The sequence below is a fragment of the Rhododendron vialii genome, chromosome 3a (assembly GCF_030253575.1).
Source record: "Rhododendron vialii isolate Sample 1 chromosome 3a, ASM3025357v1".
Classification (NCBI taxonomy): domain Eukaryota; kingdom Viridiplantae; phylum Streptophyta; class Magnoliopsida; order Ericales; family Ericaceae; genus Rhododendron; species Rhododendron vialii.
Window position 1 is genome coordinate 10,423,123 of NC_080559.1, and position 19,159 is coordinate 10,442,281.

The window sequence follows — 19,159 nt, forward strand, 5'->3', positions numbered from 1 at the left end:
CTGCGCGATGTTTCTTTTGGGGCTCGTGTGTCCACCGGTCTTGGTGACTCAAGACGATCCTTGACTGAAGGACGGGATCTGTGCTTTAGCAGGTGACCGGCTTCGTGACTGCGTGGGGGGGTGCGACGGTTTGTTCTTCCGCCGCGGCTCCCGGAGGAATGAGATGGGGAGATGAGGAGATGTTTGATCTCTGCCAACTCGTCTCGGACGTGTCTGTCGCGGTCTACAACCGTCGTGAGATCATCGATTTTGCGCTCGAGATGGCGGATGTAGGAGTGGAGCTCGGAGGATGGGCCTGCGTCTGGAGCTGATGCTCCGGCGCCAACTCCGATGGATATGTGGTTCTTTCCATGGGCCGCCGCTCCTCCAGAAGCCAGGCTGTGGTCCACGAGGGAACCGAGCCCGTGGGCGGTACCACCGTGATGTGCGTCGTCGATCTCCACCATGTTTGATTCTGGATGTTTTAACGGAGCAGATGGGGGGAAGTGAAAGTTGAAAGGATGGCTAGGTCCCCAGCGGAGTCGCCAATTGTAGGGGTTCGATTTAGGAGGAGGGACCTTGGCCTGAACTAGTACTTCTCTTCCGCTGCTCTGTTCCTCCGCCGCTGAACCTGCAACAAGTCACTAAGGCTGGAATAGCCTAGTGACCCTCCGACGATCAAGTTAAATGTAAGGAGAGTTGCTTTTAGGTCTAGGGTTAGGAAAGATGGCATACCTCTCAAAGATGAATATCCCTTTGTATTTATAGACCTAGGTTAACTTGGGCTCCAAGCCAGTGCGTGGAGGTCACGCTTAGGTAACCGCCCTTGGTGACATCATAGATGACGCCACGGGATAAGACGGTTACGAAGCACATGGGCAGATGATCCTTTTCGCCACGTATCGCTCATGGTCCCCTCCTGCTATGCTGCATTCTGCCAAAAGTCCCAAGCGGAATGTACACCTCGGTAACTAGCCGAAGTGTAAACAGGAGACTTGACTCCGAGCGAGTAAATAGAAAGATATACACAGGTCCATGTCAATATGAGGCCTCGGTTGATGGTGGTCCGGTTATATTACCGAGACGATTACCGAAGCCTCCACAATTTCCATAGATCATAACAATGTATACCGGAGAATGTCTGTAGAGCACCACGTGAGAGTGCGCAAAAAATATAGAATATCACTCGAAGTTAGAACAAGTGTCGTATTCAACTGTACATCAGTTTGTATATATTCGTTTAGTTGTACTGTTTCTTTCGTATCTATGATAAGTATACTGCCTGTTGCAGATTCAACAAGATTTTCCTCAAATTGTTAGTTGGGATTTTGTCCAAAGAACTTTAAAAAATTCTGATCATTGTTGGCCGGCTACCAAGGGTCTTGCTATCGGAAATTCATTGAGCTTTCATTTATGTAAATCCTCGCAGCGTTCTAAATACGACCTGCTGAGTCACATGTACACCGCACCCAGTGATCTTGATCGCCAATGACCTTGAATCCACAAGCCCTCCCAAAAAAACCTAACCAAAATCTTCCTTAGAAATAGCTCTAAAAACACCAGTTGCCTACGGTAATATGACTTCACCCTTTTTCTTTTGCCGTCACTTTGCTATATATCCTGTGATCCAAAGTCCGAACCTAGGAAGAAAGAAGAACAGTCCATATATAGATTTCTTCTGTCAAGTTGCTTTTTATTTAAAATTATTTAAAACTAGTGTATACCCATGCCTGAGGCACGGCTCGATCAATCAGCACACACACGGAAATAAATATTGAACTCGCGTGTAATATGCGGCTCAAACAATCACTACACGCAAATTAATACTAAACTTGCGTGCAATATACAAACCTGTGTCCAACAGATTCAACTATGCGATAAACAATAACGCAATATATATATTGAAGATAAACATCATAATCTTAATGAAAAGGAAATGGGTAGAAAATATACAAAGAATAATGGAAGAACTCACCTCGGTGGTTTCAGTGAAGTAGATTTTGGTGGCATTGAACTTCCCGCGAGAGAGAGAGAGGGGGGGGGGGGGGGAGGTAGAGAAAGTAAAAAAAAAATATGTGAAAATGATATGAATGATGTATATATAAAAAATTATATTTTCGTTGATTTCTGTGATGTACGTTTAACAGCTTAGAAATTAGATAACGAATGTTGGCTTTGATTTCAATGGTCTCGGTGGTTTTGATTTCGGTTTTTCTACAAAGGTTATATATGATTTTGGTTTTCATTTGAATAATGCTTTAATGAGTGGTTTTGAATACAATGCATTAATGAAAGTAATTTATGGGAGCGAGAGAGAGAGGGAGGGAGGGAGAGAGAGAGAGTGAGAGTGAGTGAGAGAAATGTAAGTTAATACATTAGGAACCCTGCCTTAATGTGTGGTTTTGAATACAATGTCTTAATGGGAGTAATTTATGGGGGGGGGGGGGAAGAGAGAGAGAGAGAGAGATGTAAGTTAATACATTAGGAAATCTCCTTAGGTTAATACATTAGAAAACCTTCATTCCTTTGATCCAACGACTATAACTTTATCACTAAATACAATTGAACGACTGTAGATGCATTTATATTTGTATGCATATATATTTTTGATGAAAAACCGCTCTGTTTTGTAATTTACTGTAGATAACTGGAGGTGCCGATTGATAATTAATACCTCCATCAAGCCAAAATTCGTCTCGTTATAGTCGACCTCATTTTTTATCCAAAACGCTCACTCTTAATTACAAAAAATAATGAGTCATTCCACTCTAATCCTGTAGAAATTCACTAGCCTATAAAAAATAGTAAAACTAAAACTCGAATAAGGTATGTGTTTTGTTGTACGGAATTACGAATACTGTAACGACCCGGATTTTTGACCCAATTTTTTTTAATATAAATTTATATTGTTAAATTTCTAATTCAATAATTAATTAGATTGAATAATTAAAATATATTATTATGTGTACAATTGATATTATTTGCACTATTGAATAAGATATGTATTTAAACTTTAGATATACAGGGAATCAGTGATTCATATTCATCTCTTATCTTTCCTATCTAAACCCTAAGTAGAACTCTATTCAAACTAACTCTCCACTTCTCTCTCTCATCCTATACATAAAAGCGTCCAGATACATTCTCACCATGTACATACATGCGTCCACATACATTTGAATTGAAAACCCCCTCCAAATGTGGCACTTGTCCCCCATCTTTTTATCATTATCAGTATCACTCTCCTTCCTCATTCCACCACTTCTACACTTATCCTCTCACCTTCTTACTATCTTATTCTCTCTTATTATACATACCCACACAATCCGAAAATTGAACACCAATATATTATTTCACTCCCAATTCTATTGTTGAGTCTAGAATAGAGAGAGAGAGAAAGAGTTGTGACCGTAGGTGTGTGCACACCTTGAGTTTCGTTGGCACACCGCTGCTGCGGGCCCTATCAGAGTGCCGTCGGACGTTGCCTCGAGATTTCAGAACCACCATGGCGATCTACGGACACCGTACAACACTTATCCGAACTTAGAATCGCGTTTGAGGTAGTTTTCCGAAAACCCGAAATCTTAATCTGCATTTTAATGGAGTTAAGACTTAGATTTAAAGTTTATTGAAGATGATGATCTGCTGTTAAATTGTTAATTTATTTTTAGTCATGTTTATATTAAAATTCAGTCCGGTTGTGCTGGAATGATTAGTGTTATACCCTGTGAAAATTTATGATCGTTTAACAAGTGTTTGATTGTGAAATTATTATTGATGTTGCATTGTTAATTTGTATTTGAGTGAACGTTTACGTGTTTAATAAATTATTGGGGTAAATAAATGTTTATGAAATATTCACAAGAATATTTTACTAGTAAAAATTTATTTAGATTAAGAAATATTTTAGATTATATATTAGTTAATCTTTAACTCTAATAAATATTGACTTGAATAGCCTCTCATAATTTTGTTGTTATAAAAATCTCATATTAATATTTAATATAGTTAGTAAATACTAAATTTTGCAATAAGTATTTTTTTCAATAAAAAAAATTAGTTTGTAAAATCTATAAATAGTATGAGAGTTAAAGAAAATGTTTAAATAGTAGAAATGTTTTATAAAATTTCTAAATGAGAGAAATAGACTTGATTTTAAGTGTAGTAATTAATTGTTTGACTGAATATTATTTTGTTACTCGCATGATAAATTCTATGACATTGTAAATTTTATCGCATGGTTATGTGTTGTTAGTACTTTTAGTTGAAATGTTAAACCGTGTGATATTTTGTTGTGGCTGTAGATTGGACAAATAGGTTCCCTGGGTGGTTACGAGTAGTGACTCATGTAGACGATATTAAGTAAATGGAAATTGATAAAGTGTTGGAAGTGTGATTGTGTGGATTGTGATTTGAGCCATGGTGATGGCAAGGGTAACCTATGGGGCCCTGTGTTGTAATGGGTTACCTGAGGGGCCCGGTGTTGTGACGCTAACGTATGATACGTCATGGGAAGTTTCTCTTCGAGGAAGAGAATGGGTCCCATGAGACGGTTATAGTTAGTGAGACGTTAATGTATGATACGTCATGGGAAGTTTCTCTTGGAGAAAGAGAATGGGTCCCATGAGACGGTTATAGTTAGCGTGGGGTAGTGGATGTCCGACCATAATGTACGATACGTCATGGGATGACTCGATCCTCCTGTTATGGTCTTAAGTGAGAACATACTCGGTACATAACTTAGATGCGCTCACCTAGGACCCTGGTGCAGGATAAGCAAGAGGAAGGGTGGACCCATGAGACGATTGTAGTTAGCGGATGTGGGAGGAAAGGATCTCGCGGAGAGAATCCTTAGATTACATGTAAGATAATGAATAGTAAAGAAAAAGACGATGTGTTATTATTTTGTACCTTCGGTGTATTATGAATTATTATATTGTTGATCTGCATATTGTGGTATTGGGTTTTAGGATTTCTACTTGGTGAATTATCACTCAGGATACGTTTGTATCCTGGCAAATCGTTTGCTTCGGCGTTCAATTTGCCAGAGTGTGCAGGATTCCACAGTGGAGCAGTTGATACAGGTGGGACCCCTGAAACGGAGTCTGGGCCAACATTGATTGGAATTTCGTGTCAAAACTAGAGTCGCTCTGGAGTTGCTTTTGTTAAATAAATGTACATAGATTTTTGTATTATTTTGAAATTGTAATTTTTGTATAAGGATAAATAAGAGCCTAATAGTTTGTAAAATTCAGTGTATTTTAGGGTTAATGCTTCCGAAATCCCTTAAGAAATCGGGGCGTTACAAATACAATTAATACTTCAGAATTTGGTCTTTACAATTTAAGCTAAATAAAATGACCAAAAAAAAAAAAAATTCCAGTACACTTTTCACACATTCTAATACATTTTTTTCAAACTAAACAAAATTTCACTGGGCTCTTTTTTAGCATTTTCCTATTAAAATGCAGAGAATATACAGTATACACTATTTTCGATTCAAAAATTAGTTTGATTCTCTATAAGCATCCCGGCAACCGGAAAAAGGAAGAAGATGGACAGGGTCAAAGCCGGTGGTTGTAGTGAGAAGGCTAAGCAAATCCCCATTTGGAGAAAGCGTAAGCGGGAAATTCTTATTGAAGACAGTTGTGATGACCCTCACATTTTTCGTATCCCTCAATGTCGTGTTTTATCTTGTTTAATCTCGATCTCTTGTTCCTTGTCCTTGTTTGCAGATATTGTTGTTCGCGTGTTCGACCTTGAGTGTAACGCCCCGATTTTTGAGAACGTTAATTAATAAATTTCTAACATTTATTAAATAGAAATGAATATAAGGTCATTACAAACTCCATAAATCCACAAATTCAAATTTCATCTATTTAACAGATAGAGGTGGGCTCTAAGGTAATCTACTTTTCGTAACCTTCTTCCTTCTCAGCAAGTCTCTGATCAGCACCGTACTCTTCGGACGGATAGTACTACTCCTGTACATCTCTAAACTCTGGCATAAGATGCCAGGGCCACAAAAAGTAGCACCGTGAGCAATTAAGCTCACTAGCTAACTCCTACCCCTATGTCCCATACTTTAGCAATAATATATAAAGTAAAACTCAGAGATTTAACAGTTCAACATATAAATAACAATTCAACAAAAATGTCAATGTCTTTTCAGAGTCAACGCAACGTATCATAATTCATGTCATCATTTTGTCAGTATCGATTTCACTTTCCATTGTATTTTCTTGAGCACTGGTTCCGCTAACCATCTCTCAGATTCCATCGGGCTCCTAGGCTAATTTGTTCCACCCAAAAGCACTGATTCCGCTAACTATCTCTTTCAGATTCCATCGGGTTCTCAGTTTTATTTCATTGGCTCTTTCACCATTTTCACACGACGCTAGTTCCGCTAACCATCATTTCAGATTTCATCGGGCTCCTAGGTCACACACCCGAGCCATGATTCCGCTAACCATTTCAGATTCCATCGGGCTCTCATGCTCACATACGCACACCCGAGCCATGATTCCGCTGACCAGCTTTACTGATCCCATCGGGCTCTCATGCTCACACAATTATCAATCTTTTCCACATTTCAGTTTCTTGTCTCTTTTCGTCTTGTTTCTCGTGTCTCGTAAATATGCGTCATTTTCTCGCGTTCACATTATTCTTTCAAAACTTGCTAAAATATGCGATAATAAATCCAAAATTTCATGCTTCTCTTTTTTTTTTTACCATTCAAAAATTACAATAGCAGGTAACATAAGAATAAGGGAAAGTTTTCAATACACACTCATTTAAGGTGTGTACCATATGCACTTATTGTGTGGTTCATATTATGACACCTCATAAAAAATTACTTGTAGTACCGGTCATTCATAACATTTTATTTCATATCATAACTTTTATACTAAAAATTCATAACTTTTCATCAATATGATTCATAACTTTTTAGCAATAGATTCATAATATTTTGAGAATCATAACATTTTAGTGTGTTTTAATGAGTGTGCATATGATACACACCTAAATAAAATGTGTGTATTGTAGCACTTCCCTAAGAACAATATTTCCAACACGTTCTCGGTAAACACCCTTACATGTAATAACAGTCAAATTCGATTTCCATTTACAGAACTTTAAGTCATGCTTTTCCTAATCTACGAATAAATAATGGTGGCAGCAGCATTCCTTTATTTTAACAGTAACAAAACTATTTCCAAGTTCCCAGGATTATACTTAGGTGAGCAGATAAGAGGTTTCTACCGTTCTTCTTGACGGTAGTAGTGGACTACGAAAACACCGGATCGAAACGTGGGCAGCATAGCTTCGTTCGGCTTCGGATTGATCGAGTAATCGTAAAAATCTTATACTGTTATATATGAGAAGTTGGTGATAAGGTGGCTAAAAGGTGGTGGGTGTATATAGTAAATTTCTTCCCTTTTCCCTTCTCACTCTTTCGGCTCTCTCTTTCTTTCTAAAAGTGGCAATGGGTGAGGTGGTGAGAAATGGCAAAGAATGGATAGCTATTTATAGGCAACTCATCTCCTCTCTCTCTCTCTCTCCTCCCTTGGGCCCAAAGAAAAGGGAAAACATGGCATGTGCCTGCCATAAATGCAATCTTATCATCTCCCTCTCTCTCTCTCTTTTTATTTTTCTTGCTCTCCACACTTCTAGGCTTAGGTCCCGTTCCGGAACGCGAAATAAGTACTTATTTTTTAAGAAGACAATTTCAAGCTAAAAAATGGTGGGTTTATTAAAATCTAAAAATATACATTATGGATCTTGTTTGAAAGATCTCATTGAGATCTTTAATACGGTGCAAAAAAAATTGAAAAATTATTTTTCATTTATATTATTTTTGAGTTTGAAAATGTGAAAGAAGTACTTATTTTTTAAAAAAGTGTTCTGGAACTCTTAGAAGACTACATATTATAGGGTTGTGTAGATGCAAGAGGACAAACCAAGTCCAAATTTTCTCTCTCTCGGCACATGCATGTCTCTTCCTCATTTTGAGGGATGTTGTCCCTAGTTAGGTGTAGGTGTAGGTCTATAATATAGGATAGCATGGGAGCATGTGATGAGGTTTTGGATAGACAACCCAACCCCCTCTCTCTCTCCCTCCTCTCGGCACATACTTTTTCTCTTTTTCTATATCTTCCAATTATTTCCCAATATTTGCAAAGATCACATAGGTGTAGGGGTAGGTGTAGGTCGGAAGAAATAAGTGTGGGTGGCAAGGCAAATCTCCTCTCCCTCAATCTCGGCAAACACACACTCACATGAAATCTTTTACAATTCATGGGATCTCGAGTACCCTCCATCTTCATGTATTTATGGGATTCTCTAGTTTTTTTTTTTGGTTGAGCTAAAGGCTAAGGGTAGTACATGGTGCCACTAATGGGTATCAAGAGTTAAATCTTCTTCTTCTCCTTTTTGTACATTCACGGCACACATATGCATATTTTCACTGAAATTTTAGTACAAGGGTTTAAATGATAATTAAGTAAAAGAATTATAATAAAATATTAATTTTACTCAAAAAAAATATTGGTCGAAAATTCGGATTGTTACATTGAGGGCATGCTTGTGTTCTTCTCGTGAATTTTTGTGGGGGCGGTTTGTTTGGCCTTGTTTAGTTGTTCGATTTTGTTGGGTCTTGTTTTGTTGAGTTGATTGTGCCGGTTGTATGGTGTCATTTGTATTCATTTGGTTGTACAACTTTTTTACTATCAATTATAAGTTGATGATTTCTCAAAAATTAATCTAATTCAGCACCCAACGAATACACAAAATTTTGACGCAAAAATAACAAATACAACAAAAATTGAATAGAGACAAACCACAAAGTCAAGTTTACATGTTCGGTTTGGGTTTTGAGGAAGGTTTTTAAGAGTAATGAGTGGAAAATAAATTGATAGACAAGAAAATTTATGGGAAAATGACGGCCAAAGACGTGTTTTGATAATTAATACCCGCCAAAGACATTTTTAGCATTAACAAATATTCTTAGCATGTTCTTGGCGGATATTAATTATCAAAACACGTTATGGGTTGTCGTTTTCTCAAAATTTATTGGAGATCGCCCAAAAATTTTGAGAGCTCAAAATGAACAAGGTTGTTTTCTTCCAAAACCACCCTTAGGCCCCAGTCCGCCAAGGTCCACCCAAAATAAGTAATGAAAAAACAAGAACCTTAGCAGAACGGCCGTGACTTGCCCATTGCCATCTACCATGGTCTTCCAATACATTTATATGTTTTAACCGGGTAGAGCTGGCCCTAAGCTTAAACAAGTGTTGCGGCCGCTTTAGGCCTTCAAAAAATTATGAATTGTAAGGGTCACTCATACTTTTTTATCCCTTATTATAGAGGAAAATGACAGCTAAAGACGTGCTTTGATATTTAATACCCGCCCAAAATATTTTCAGCATTAACAAACATTCTTAGTTTGTCATTGGCGGGTATTAATTATCAAAATACGTCCTGGACCGTTATTTTCCCTTATTATAGTCCAACAAATTAGATGCCCTATTTTTAATTTTTGCTTTAAGCCCCAGAAAAATCAGGACCGACTCTGACACCAGGCCCAATTGCTGCGTAGGTGGACTTATTAATGTGTGGTGAAATCGTGGCTTCAACTTTTATAAAGAGGAAATTGACACTCTTGTTAATTTGCCTGGTATAAAAATTACTCAAGGATGATGAATGAGCTTAAGAATTGATGTTAAACAGACTCTTTTAGAATTTGTTGTTGAACTTGACTCTTTTAGAATTGTTTTTTATGGGGCACCAATTAATATTAATCAGTTCTGCCCTTTCGGATTACATTCCCTATTAATATCAAATAGTTTGGCCCTTTCTGAATAGATTTCCTTCTCATCCACCGGTCAAATAGTTTGGCCCTATTAATATTAAATCACTCTTTATCCCACCATATCCAAACATATTATAACTATTCCCATCATATACATAAAAATAATTGATCGTCCAACTCCATTTTTCTAAGGAATATACTCTCATTTTTGCCCTTTTGACATGTGAATTTATAAAATTGTCATGTGTAAAAAAGTCTGCAAATAGAAGAACAATTTTGTAAATTAACATGAACAAAAGAAGAAGAAGAAGGTATAAAGATAAAAAAGGTGCGGAAAATCAAATCTATTATTCTGTGGACCCTATATATTTTGGATATCCCAACTTAAATATCATCTTTTTCAATCTTTCTCCCAATTAACTCTCAAAAATTTCTTTGATAAGCAATAGAATGGGAATGAACAACTAGTGTAGCAACCCTCTTGGACATGTTTCGGGCTTTCATCGGCTATAGAATGTCCGATTAGAACCATAAGTACCGGCTCCCGGAAGGCGATTTGTCAGCGCAACCCCACCAAAGTGTTAGAGCTGACCTTCCGCACAGTATCGGGGAATTCGAATCAATTTAGCGGAGGAATTAGGAAAAGAAAAGAAATACTCCTGCCAGGAGAATGTTCTCAATTATTGCGATCGAGCAAACACATTAATGGTGAAAGACGCTGGAAGTGGTGCACCTCTTTCAACGCGTCTTTCCTCTCTCTCTCTCTCTCTCTCTCTCTCTGATCTGAGATGTCAATGCTCCATCCTATTCGTACAAAAGTTCCCTTCGGCAGGTATGGATTTTTTCCTCCGTCCGTTTATTCTGCTTATTTTAATTGCTGCATTTCGTTCAGAAAGTGTAATTCAGAAACAGCTTTTTCGAATACGTTCTGTTTGTTTACTCAGAAAGTTTAGTGAAGGTAAAACAAGCAAAAGACTGTTAATTTTGTGTTAGTATTTGATGCTTCAATTATTGGTGCATCATAGGTGATCAATTATAAGGAAATCGCCTTCTTTTGGTGGCTTTGGGAAAGTAACGGTAAAGGAAAGAATAAGGCATTATTGGTATTGATATGCTTTGCGATTTGGTACTCATATTAAAACAACAAATTGGGCGTGATCAGACTAATTTTGCTTAGCTCGGGTGAAATTTTCTTGCAAATTTTTTTTTTGATTGGCAAAGGTTTTTTTTTTGGTTAGAATAATTAAAACCTTGGAGGAGAAGGAGTTGAACTCCTTACCTCCTTTTCTTTCTCCTAACAGCTATTTTCACTTCAACTGCTGTCGAGCCAGAGCCCAGAGGCCTTTTGGCGATTTTGTTGAATTTTCTTGCTAACCAAATGTTCAGGGCTCAGTTTATGTTTCCCTTCATGGTCTTGTTTAGTCATGCTCGTCAATCGGAACATTGCTCTTCGCCCAACCCGCTTTAGCCTTAGACTTAACTTTAGCTTCAGCTGATGCATATCAATTAACTTGTCAAATCGCTCCACTTACAAAGTAATCACGCATCAGGAACCAGATTTGAACAGCGACACAAGAATTTTCCGTCACCAGGGAACTGGAGAATTCCCACTACCGCTGGCAGGCCAGCCTGGCCGAGCGCGGTGGGAACCAGCTTCCCTAAAAGCCAGACCGGGCTGGGGTCTGCATAGAATGAAAGGGACGGCCCCAATGTTGTGTTGGCAAAGCCAACTTCCTGGGTTGCTGGTGGAGAAAAGCAAAAAAACAGAAATATCGAATGAATTGATTACAAATTATGAGATTTTACCAGTCAATTTTATTGTCATTAAATTGTAGTTGCAAATTCATTTCTCTCCCTGAATATATACTGAGAGAGAGAGGGGAGGGGGGGGGGGGGAGAGAGAGAGAGAGATGTATTTTTACCGTGGTGATCTACAATTGATAGCCATATAAGACTATACGTGTATTGGTTTTGTTTAATTGTGGTTAGGTTATTTTTGACACAGGAGCTGCAATATGTATTGAGATTGAATTCTGACATGTTCTTTTAAGAACAATGGGAGTTGAGGCAGCCACAGAGTCATGGTTTAGTAAAATGTGGAGAACTTCACGTAAGAGCAAAGTGTTGGAACCTGAAAAGGCCAAGATTGGAATTCTGGCATTTGAAGTCGCAAGTTTGATGTCTAACGTGGTTAACTTGTGGAAGTGTCTAAGTGATGGGCAAATTGTTAGGTTGAGGGAAGACATACTGAACTCACTTGGTATTAGAAAGCTTATATCAGAGGATGATGATTATCTAATGGATCTTTCACTTGCTGAAATAATGGAGAATTTGGTATGCTTGACAAAATCAGTAGCAAGGCTTGGGAAAAAGTGCACAGACCCACTATATCACCATCTTGAACATGTTTTTGATGACCCCATTGCGATTGATCTCAAATGGTGTGGGTGGGAATACAAGTCGAAGAAGATGGAGGGGAAAGTTAAGAAAATGGAAAGATTTGTTGCAGTCACGGTGCAAATGTATCAAGAGCTTGAAGTGTTGGCTGAGCTTGAGCAAAGTCTCAGGCGAATGCAATGCAGTATGGATTTAGATCAAGTGAAATTGCTTGAGTTTCAGCGCAAGGTTATGTGGCAGCGGCAAGAAGTGAAAAACCTGAGGGAAACGTGTCCGTGGGTTAGGACATTTGATTACACCATCCGGCTTATGCTAAGATCTCTTTTTACAATAGTCGCAAGAATCAAACATATATTTGGGATTAATCAATTGGCGTCTGTTGAAAAAAACTATAATAGTGAACACATGGATCCTACTTGTCTTGTTCGCAGCCATTCGATGTCTACTCAGATGCATACTTTGGTTCATCCATCTGAAAATAGCTTGTCTAGGTTTCATTCTGGACTTGTTAGCAGGTCAGTCTCAAATTTGGGTATGAGTGGTTATAAGATTAGATCAAGAAAGAAGCAATTTCAAAATCATCACGAATCATTTCATGGTAGGCCTCTCTCATTGAGAGCCGGAGGATTTGCTAATGTTGGACCCTTTAAAGGATGCATGACAGGTGGAACTGAGTCCCCTATTCTGCAAAGCTGCATACTGGCAAGCACTGGCTCTTTGAGGTGTACTGCTTCTTTGTCAAATGACATTAACAAAATGAAAGATACCAACAGGATGCCACTTCCTTGTGGTAACCTAATTGACACTAAAGTGCCCGTTTTCATTTCCAAGCACAAGTTACTGGATGGCCTTCCGTGCACTCTTGGAGCTGCTGCTTTGGCTCTCCATTATGCAAATATTATCATTTTGATCGAGAAGCTAGCTTCATCTCCACATTTGATAAGCCTTGATGCAAGAGATGACTTATATAATATGTTACCTACAAGTATCAAAGTCTCTCTGAGGGAAAAGCTGAAGTTGTTTGCCAAATCTTCAGTCTCATCCATTTACAATCCTGGCCTTGCAGCGGAGTGGAGTTTTGCATTGTCAAGAATACTAGAATGGTTGGCTCCACTTGCTCATAACATGATCAGATGGCATTCCGAGCGGAATTTTGAGAAACAGCATAAGGCTCCTGGGACAAACATGCTTCTGGTCCAGACTCTTCACTTTGCAAATCAAGTACAGACAGAAGCTGCAATTATAGAGCTTCTCATGGGTCTGAATTACCTCTCGAGGTTTGGAAGGGAAATTGATGAAAGGGCTTTTGTGCAGTGTTCTGGTAGAAGTGCTTGTGGTGATCATTTTGTCCAAAGGGATAACGTCGTCTACACTACATGACGAACAAAGAAGAGATCTCTCACTACCTGTCAATCAAAGGGGTACTGCTTGGTCAATCAAGTGGTATATTTTCACTCTTCCGAGTTCTTTGTTAGTGGGAAGGCATTTTCCTCCATCTATCTAAGCTACTGTTTAAGCACTCCATCAAATCCTTTCATTTCAGGGTTGCCTCTGTTGTGATTAGTTGTGTAGTTTTGTTTTGTTGATAGGTTGTGTAGTTGACATCCACAAATTTGTTTATAGAGGATATATTCAGGTTCACTTCTAATTCAGTGAAAGTGCACTTCGTTTGTCCATTGTGATTTATATGGTCTCTTCAAAAGCCTATGTTCCATAACAGAAGCCTTTGACATTTTCTTGATCTCAATGAGGCGTCATTCAGATTACCCATAAACTTGAATTAGAGTAGTAGGATTAGAATTATTCTTAAAGGCTGTGATACTTCTCCAACAAACTTTTAGGAGAGTGTAATGCAAGTGAACTTTATGCTCCCTGGTAACTTACATATAGTTATGCTTCAGCATGAGGCTCTTGATATGGTCTCTTGTTTTTCGCTATTGTTTTTTCCCCCCTTTCCTCAATGGTTCAAGTATTACATGTAATTTTGGCAAAAACTTATGAATCTACTATCTAGGTTTGTTTTGCTTGACAGATCGTTGATTGGTGTGACGGACCAGCTGACGAAAAAAGGTATCAGACCTTTGTCACAGTGAATAAATGGTGTAGGTGATGATTTTCTGGTAATTGCCCACAAAACTTGCTTGCATTTGTAGATTTATGAAAATAGTAATTTTATACCCACAAAACTTTGCAGCAAAACAGGTATAGGGAGGCCATTGTTTTAGTGGTATTCTGAGAGCAGCCACTTCGTGCATATTGTCAAAAGTTAGGTCTGTCTCCAATCCTCCCCATCCATACTCCTAATGATTGGGGACTACATGGGTTCTGTTATTGTTGTTGATGTTGTAAAACTTTTCTGAAAGTAGTAATTTTACGCATTTGTTGTCAAAAGTTAGGTGTGTTTCCGGTCTTTCCTGTCATACCCCAACCAATTTGGGATTGTATGAGTATTGTTTTTTTGTTGTACCAATTGGAAAATGCACTGGAGACAGATGTCTGGAAACACGTTCAGGGCCACAATGCATCGTTTGAGATTCACGTTCAGAATGTTTTGTACAGAATGGTATTTGGTCCTTTTATTTTTGGATTAAAACACCTGACGGGGCAGAATTTCAAAAGATTCACTACCACTTTTACAGACACGAAGTGGGTACAAACACAAAGTAGGTTAGGATCGAAAGAGTAAGAGAACACAAGACACAGGCTATGTGAAGCACATAGGATATAATAGGAAAGTATTGATTCTTACTCGCTTGCCTTTACAACGGGGAGAGCCCCCATTTTATAGGCATAAAAGGGTCTCTAGCTTACATCATCGCTTAACATTACTCCTGACAACCTACCTTTTCACCTTTCGTACTATTATACAAATACAACCACTTATGGACAGTACAACAATAATATTCAACAGTACCAAACAGTACACGCAAATAATATCCAACAGTACTAGTAATAAACATCATTCTACCGGACTTTTGGTATTTCATTTGCATCGTGGATCATTTTTCTCCCTTGTGATCACATGTCCTTGCATTGTCCCCCTTACTGAAGTATATTCCTTTTTGGAGTGTTATAGTTTCTAATTGCCTGTTGTGAATAGTTGCTGTTATTTTGTTTTATTTTTTTTGTGGGTGTGTTTCATTGTTATTGTTTGTAAGCAGTAACATATACTACATTTGCTAATTAGATCATCTTTCCCCAAAATCGCTGCTCTCCTCTTCAATTTATCCTCGGCTTTCCTTCATTCTTTCAACTTTCTTCTACCACGGTTGTGGTCAATGCTCGTGTTTGCAGGGAACACCCAGAATTTGAATTTAGCAATCTTTGGAAGCCTCTGAATCTTCTTTAACCTAACTAATTTTATATGCATTCATGGACATTAGAAACAAAAGGAAAGGATCTGAGAATGGTGATTTCGTAGTTCTCTAGAATAAGGTGTGCAGCGAAGCCAAGTCCACATATGGTAGTTTGATGAAGGTTTCGGGTAAGTTTGGTTCTGAAAGGTGGGTTAGGGCAAAAGTGACACAGATAAGTGAGTATACGAAATGTAGGCTAGTACATATACCACTGGATCCAATAAAGCTCAAATTCCTTTTGAAACAGGGTTTATTTCTTGAAGTACATAGAAAAACTTGCGGGCAATAACATTTTTTGCAATAAACTCCGACCATCGATGCAAATGACATCTATAACGTACACAACCTGTGTAGAATCGAATAAAGAACCATATAAACATAATATTGAACCATTTTCTACGATAGGCGCTCTACGACTTCAAGTTGTTAGAGAGCCGTGCAACTTAATTTATTCATCACCACTAGATTGACCAAGTTTCCAACCTCTAATTCGCTTTTTGGGTATTGCTCTCACTGGTACTTTCTTCCTTAGCGTTATTCCCAATTTTTCCTGCATGTCCATGGTCTCCGGAGTCACGCCGCCGCTGAGCTCCCAGTCAAACGTCTGTGCCAAGGTGGCTAGTTCAAGGTGAAGCACGCGGTGTGCCAAGGGAAGCCCAATGCATATCCTTCGCCCCGATCCGAAGGGAATCAACTCAAAATGTTGACCCTTGTATTCAATATTCGAGTCCAAAAACCTCTCAGGCTTGAAAGACAAGGGGTCTTCCCAGGCTTCTGGGTCTCTCCCAATGGCCCATGCATTCACAAACACTTGTGTGCCTTTGGGTATGAGATGTCCCATGAACTCAGTATCCTCCATTGTATTACGGGGAATGAGTAGAGGAACAGCAGGGTGTAATCGGAGCGTTTCCTTCACCACGGCTTGTAAATATGGCAATCGATCCATGTCCCTCTCCTCGACTTTCCTGTTAAGTCCAACCACACGGTCGATTTCCTCTTGTACTTTTTTCATGCAGTGAGGGTTTCGTAACAGCTCAGTGAAACACCATTCGATGCTGATACTAGTAGTTTCTGAACCCGCAAAAAACATTTCCTGTGGCAATGATGCAATCATTGATAAGCGAAATCTCAAAATAAACTTCTAATGCAAATCGTTCCATTATTAAGAAGAAAACGAAAGGCTTCCCATAGACTTCCTCCAAGGCAGCAGGCAGTGCCTCTGACGTGAAATCCTTGAGATAAACAATGTGTCCCCTTACTTATCGGGCAAATATTGGAGCATTGTTATATGTTGTTTGAAGGCTAACGTACCTTAAAGCACCTATTTTTTTAACTGGACTAATAGTGAAAGAAAATATTATTCGCTACGGGAAGTAATTATGTCAAACTAAGATTGTGAAGATATATAACACCACATCCCTGAAGCTTTCATGGATCCCATTCCTTGTGAGAGGATATATCCAAGGGATATCTAAACCTGATTGCAAAAGTTCCAACCAAACACAGGATATGTGATCCACTTGGTTATAATTCCCATTCGATGTTTTAGTCCAGACGACAAACGGGGCCTTAAAGGCTTTTGAATATCATGTGAATTGGCATAACTGTCGGGCACATGGATTGTTCTAAGCTTTAGGTATTGTTAGACTTTTGTTGTTTGTAATAGAATGTGATCACATACCATAATGACAACATTCACATTGTGCACGGTGAATTTGTCAGGCCCATCTTTTCCATCACCTTCATACTCCAACAGCACATCCAAAAAGTCCTTTTTCGCCCTCTGCTTCCCGGCCTGATTCTCCTCGATCCTCTCCTTCACAAACTTAGATACGATCTTCATGGTTTTTGTCATGTCTCGCACCATGGTCCTCTTGATTTTCATCGGGTCAAGCCATTTCAAAAATGGCAAAAAGTCTGCCACATTCGGCGTCCCCGCCAGCTCCAAAATCTTGTTCATGCAATCGAAAAACTCTTTCCCTTCCATTGACTTCGTATCCAAGAGGTCTCTGGAGAGCATTAGGTTTCCGACTAGGTTGAAAGCCATGAGGAATAAAAGGCGGTTGAGCTGCACCTGTTTGAAAGATCATGCAAGAATTTGAATTTTACGCAAATCAAACAAAACAGGCACAATCTTTTTAAAGATCTTTTAGTACATAATATCGTAAACCTTTATATATGAAACTATTGAAATTTAGAAATTTGGAAACATATAGCTTAAGAATGAGAGGCGCGTGGTCACTATCTTAAACCCATTGTTTCAAGTAGAGTATTATGGCTCCTAGATACATTCCAAGTGCTGAAAACCTTATTTGTCTAGTCTTGTTGTTCACTAGGACAGTTTATGAATGAATCATGATAAATAATTTGCCCAAAACACAGAAAATAGAACAAAGCCCTCGTAGGAATATTCTATATATATATCTCTATGCAAACGTCGATCTTTTTTCTTTGACTCTTGCTAGCTAGATGGCACACACTTGTACGTCAGTCGTCAAACCATTAAATGTTGTTATACTCAGCAAGTTATTTTTGTACTACACGGTTTGTAACGCATAATGTTTAAGCCGCTAGATTCATGTGCGTAGAATAATGAAAGTCTCTTTAAGTAATTGTTTTTCTATTTCTAATTTTATTTAAAAAAATCTGGCAGCACCTCCCCGGGTCCGCCGTTTGCCCGAGACTCTGCTGCCTCCTCCTCAATCCACCGGACCAAGTTGTCAGTGCACTTCCGCCGGATGTCCTCTGTCTCGTTCATTCGCTTGTTCACCGAAAACTCCATTGAGCAGATCCGTCTGAGTACCTATTTGTGAAAAGAGAGACAGAGTTAGGTAGTTAATCAAACGGTTACCAGTAAGGGAGTGACACTTGGTTGCCATTTTCAGGATCAGTTTTGCAGATTTCTTTTCCCTAAAATACAGTTGAAAATTGTAAAGACACGTTTCATATTTTTTAGTAGATCAGTTTTCGAGCATCGGAAAACTTCTTTTCGAAATAAATAAGTTCTTTTTCTAAACAAAATGCAGGGAACAAGTTTCAAAATTTGTTAACTAAACGATTTTTTTGGGGTGTGTTTCTGGATAATGAAACCAGACAATATTTATCTGTGCTATGGACTCTTCCCCCTCTCTTCAAGAAAGGTTACAGTACCCGCCAGTAAGAGCCAAAAGTGTTCATTGACAATGCGCTTTGATTGAAGTGGAAGGCGGTTAGTGCATCAGGTACTTTTCGGTCAGCAAAAGGGACGTCGTGGTTCTTGAAAAGCTCGGCGGCGACTTTTGGTGATTGCACCACCATGGTGTTGACTGAGCCGAGTTGGAGCCAAAGAAGGGGTCCGTACTTGGCCTTTAGCTTGTACATGGTTTGATGCGGCATGTCTCCAAGGTCAAACATGTTGCCAACAAGAGGCCATCCGGTTGGTCCGGGAGGCCGTCTGGTGGCGGAACCACCGGTTTTGGCCTTTGTCCAGATGAAGAGGAGGAGAATTAGAGCAGCTGGAAAGGTGAAAACCAATAAGGTATGAGAATCCATTCTCCTCTTGTAGAGATCTACAACTTTGTTAAGTATGCTTGCATATATCCAGTGTCCTGGTGTATTGTTTTCTACCGTTGGATCC

The 19,159-nt window shown here is 38.8% G+C and overlaps 2 protein-coding genes across 2 annotated transcripts; one reads left to right on the forward strand and one right to left on the reverse strand.

The window, feature by feature from the left end:
• Positions 1–10,335: 10,335 nt before the first annotated feature.
• On the forward strand, positions 10,336–13,861 carry LOC131318406 (protein PSK SIMULATOR 1-like). The gene is made up of 2 exons (XM_058348124.1): positions 10,336–10,622; positions 11,796–13,861. The coding sequence occupies exon 2, from the start codon at positions 11,846–11,848 to the stop codon at positions 13,565–13,567; it is 1,722 nt and encodes a 573-aa protein (XP_058204107.1). The 5' UTR covers positions 10,336–10,622; positions 11,796–11,845; the 3' UTR covers positions 13,568–13,861.
• Positions 13,862–15,755: 1,894 nt separating this feature from the next.
• On the reverse strand, positions 15,756–19,159 carry LOC131318407 (iridoid oxidase-like). The gene is made up of 4 exons (XM_058348125.1): positions 18,694–19,159; positions 18,200–18,346; positions 17,225–17,617; positions 15,756–16,636 (listed from the first exon to the last, which is right to left on the reverse strand). The coding sequence occupies exons 1-4, from the start codon at positions 19,072–19,074 to the stop codon at positions 15,992–15,994; spliced, it is 1,566 nt and encodes a 521-aa protein (XP_058204108.1). The 5' UTR covers positions 19,075–19,159; the 3' UTR covers positions 15,756–15,991.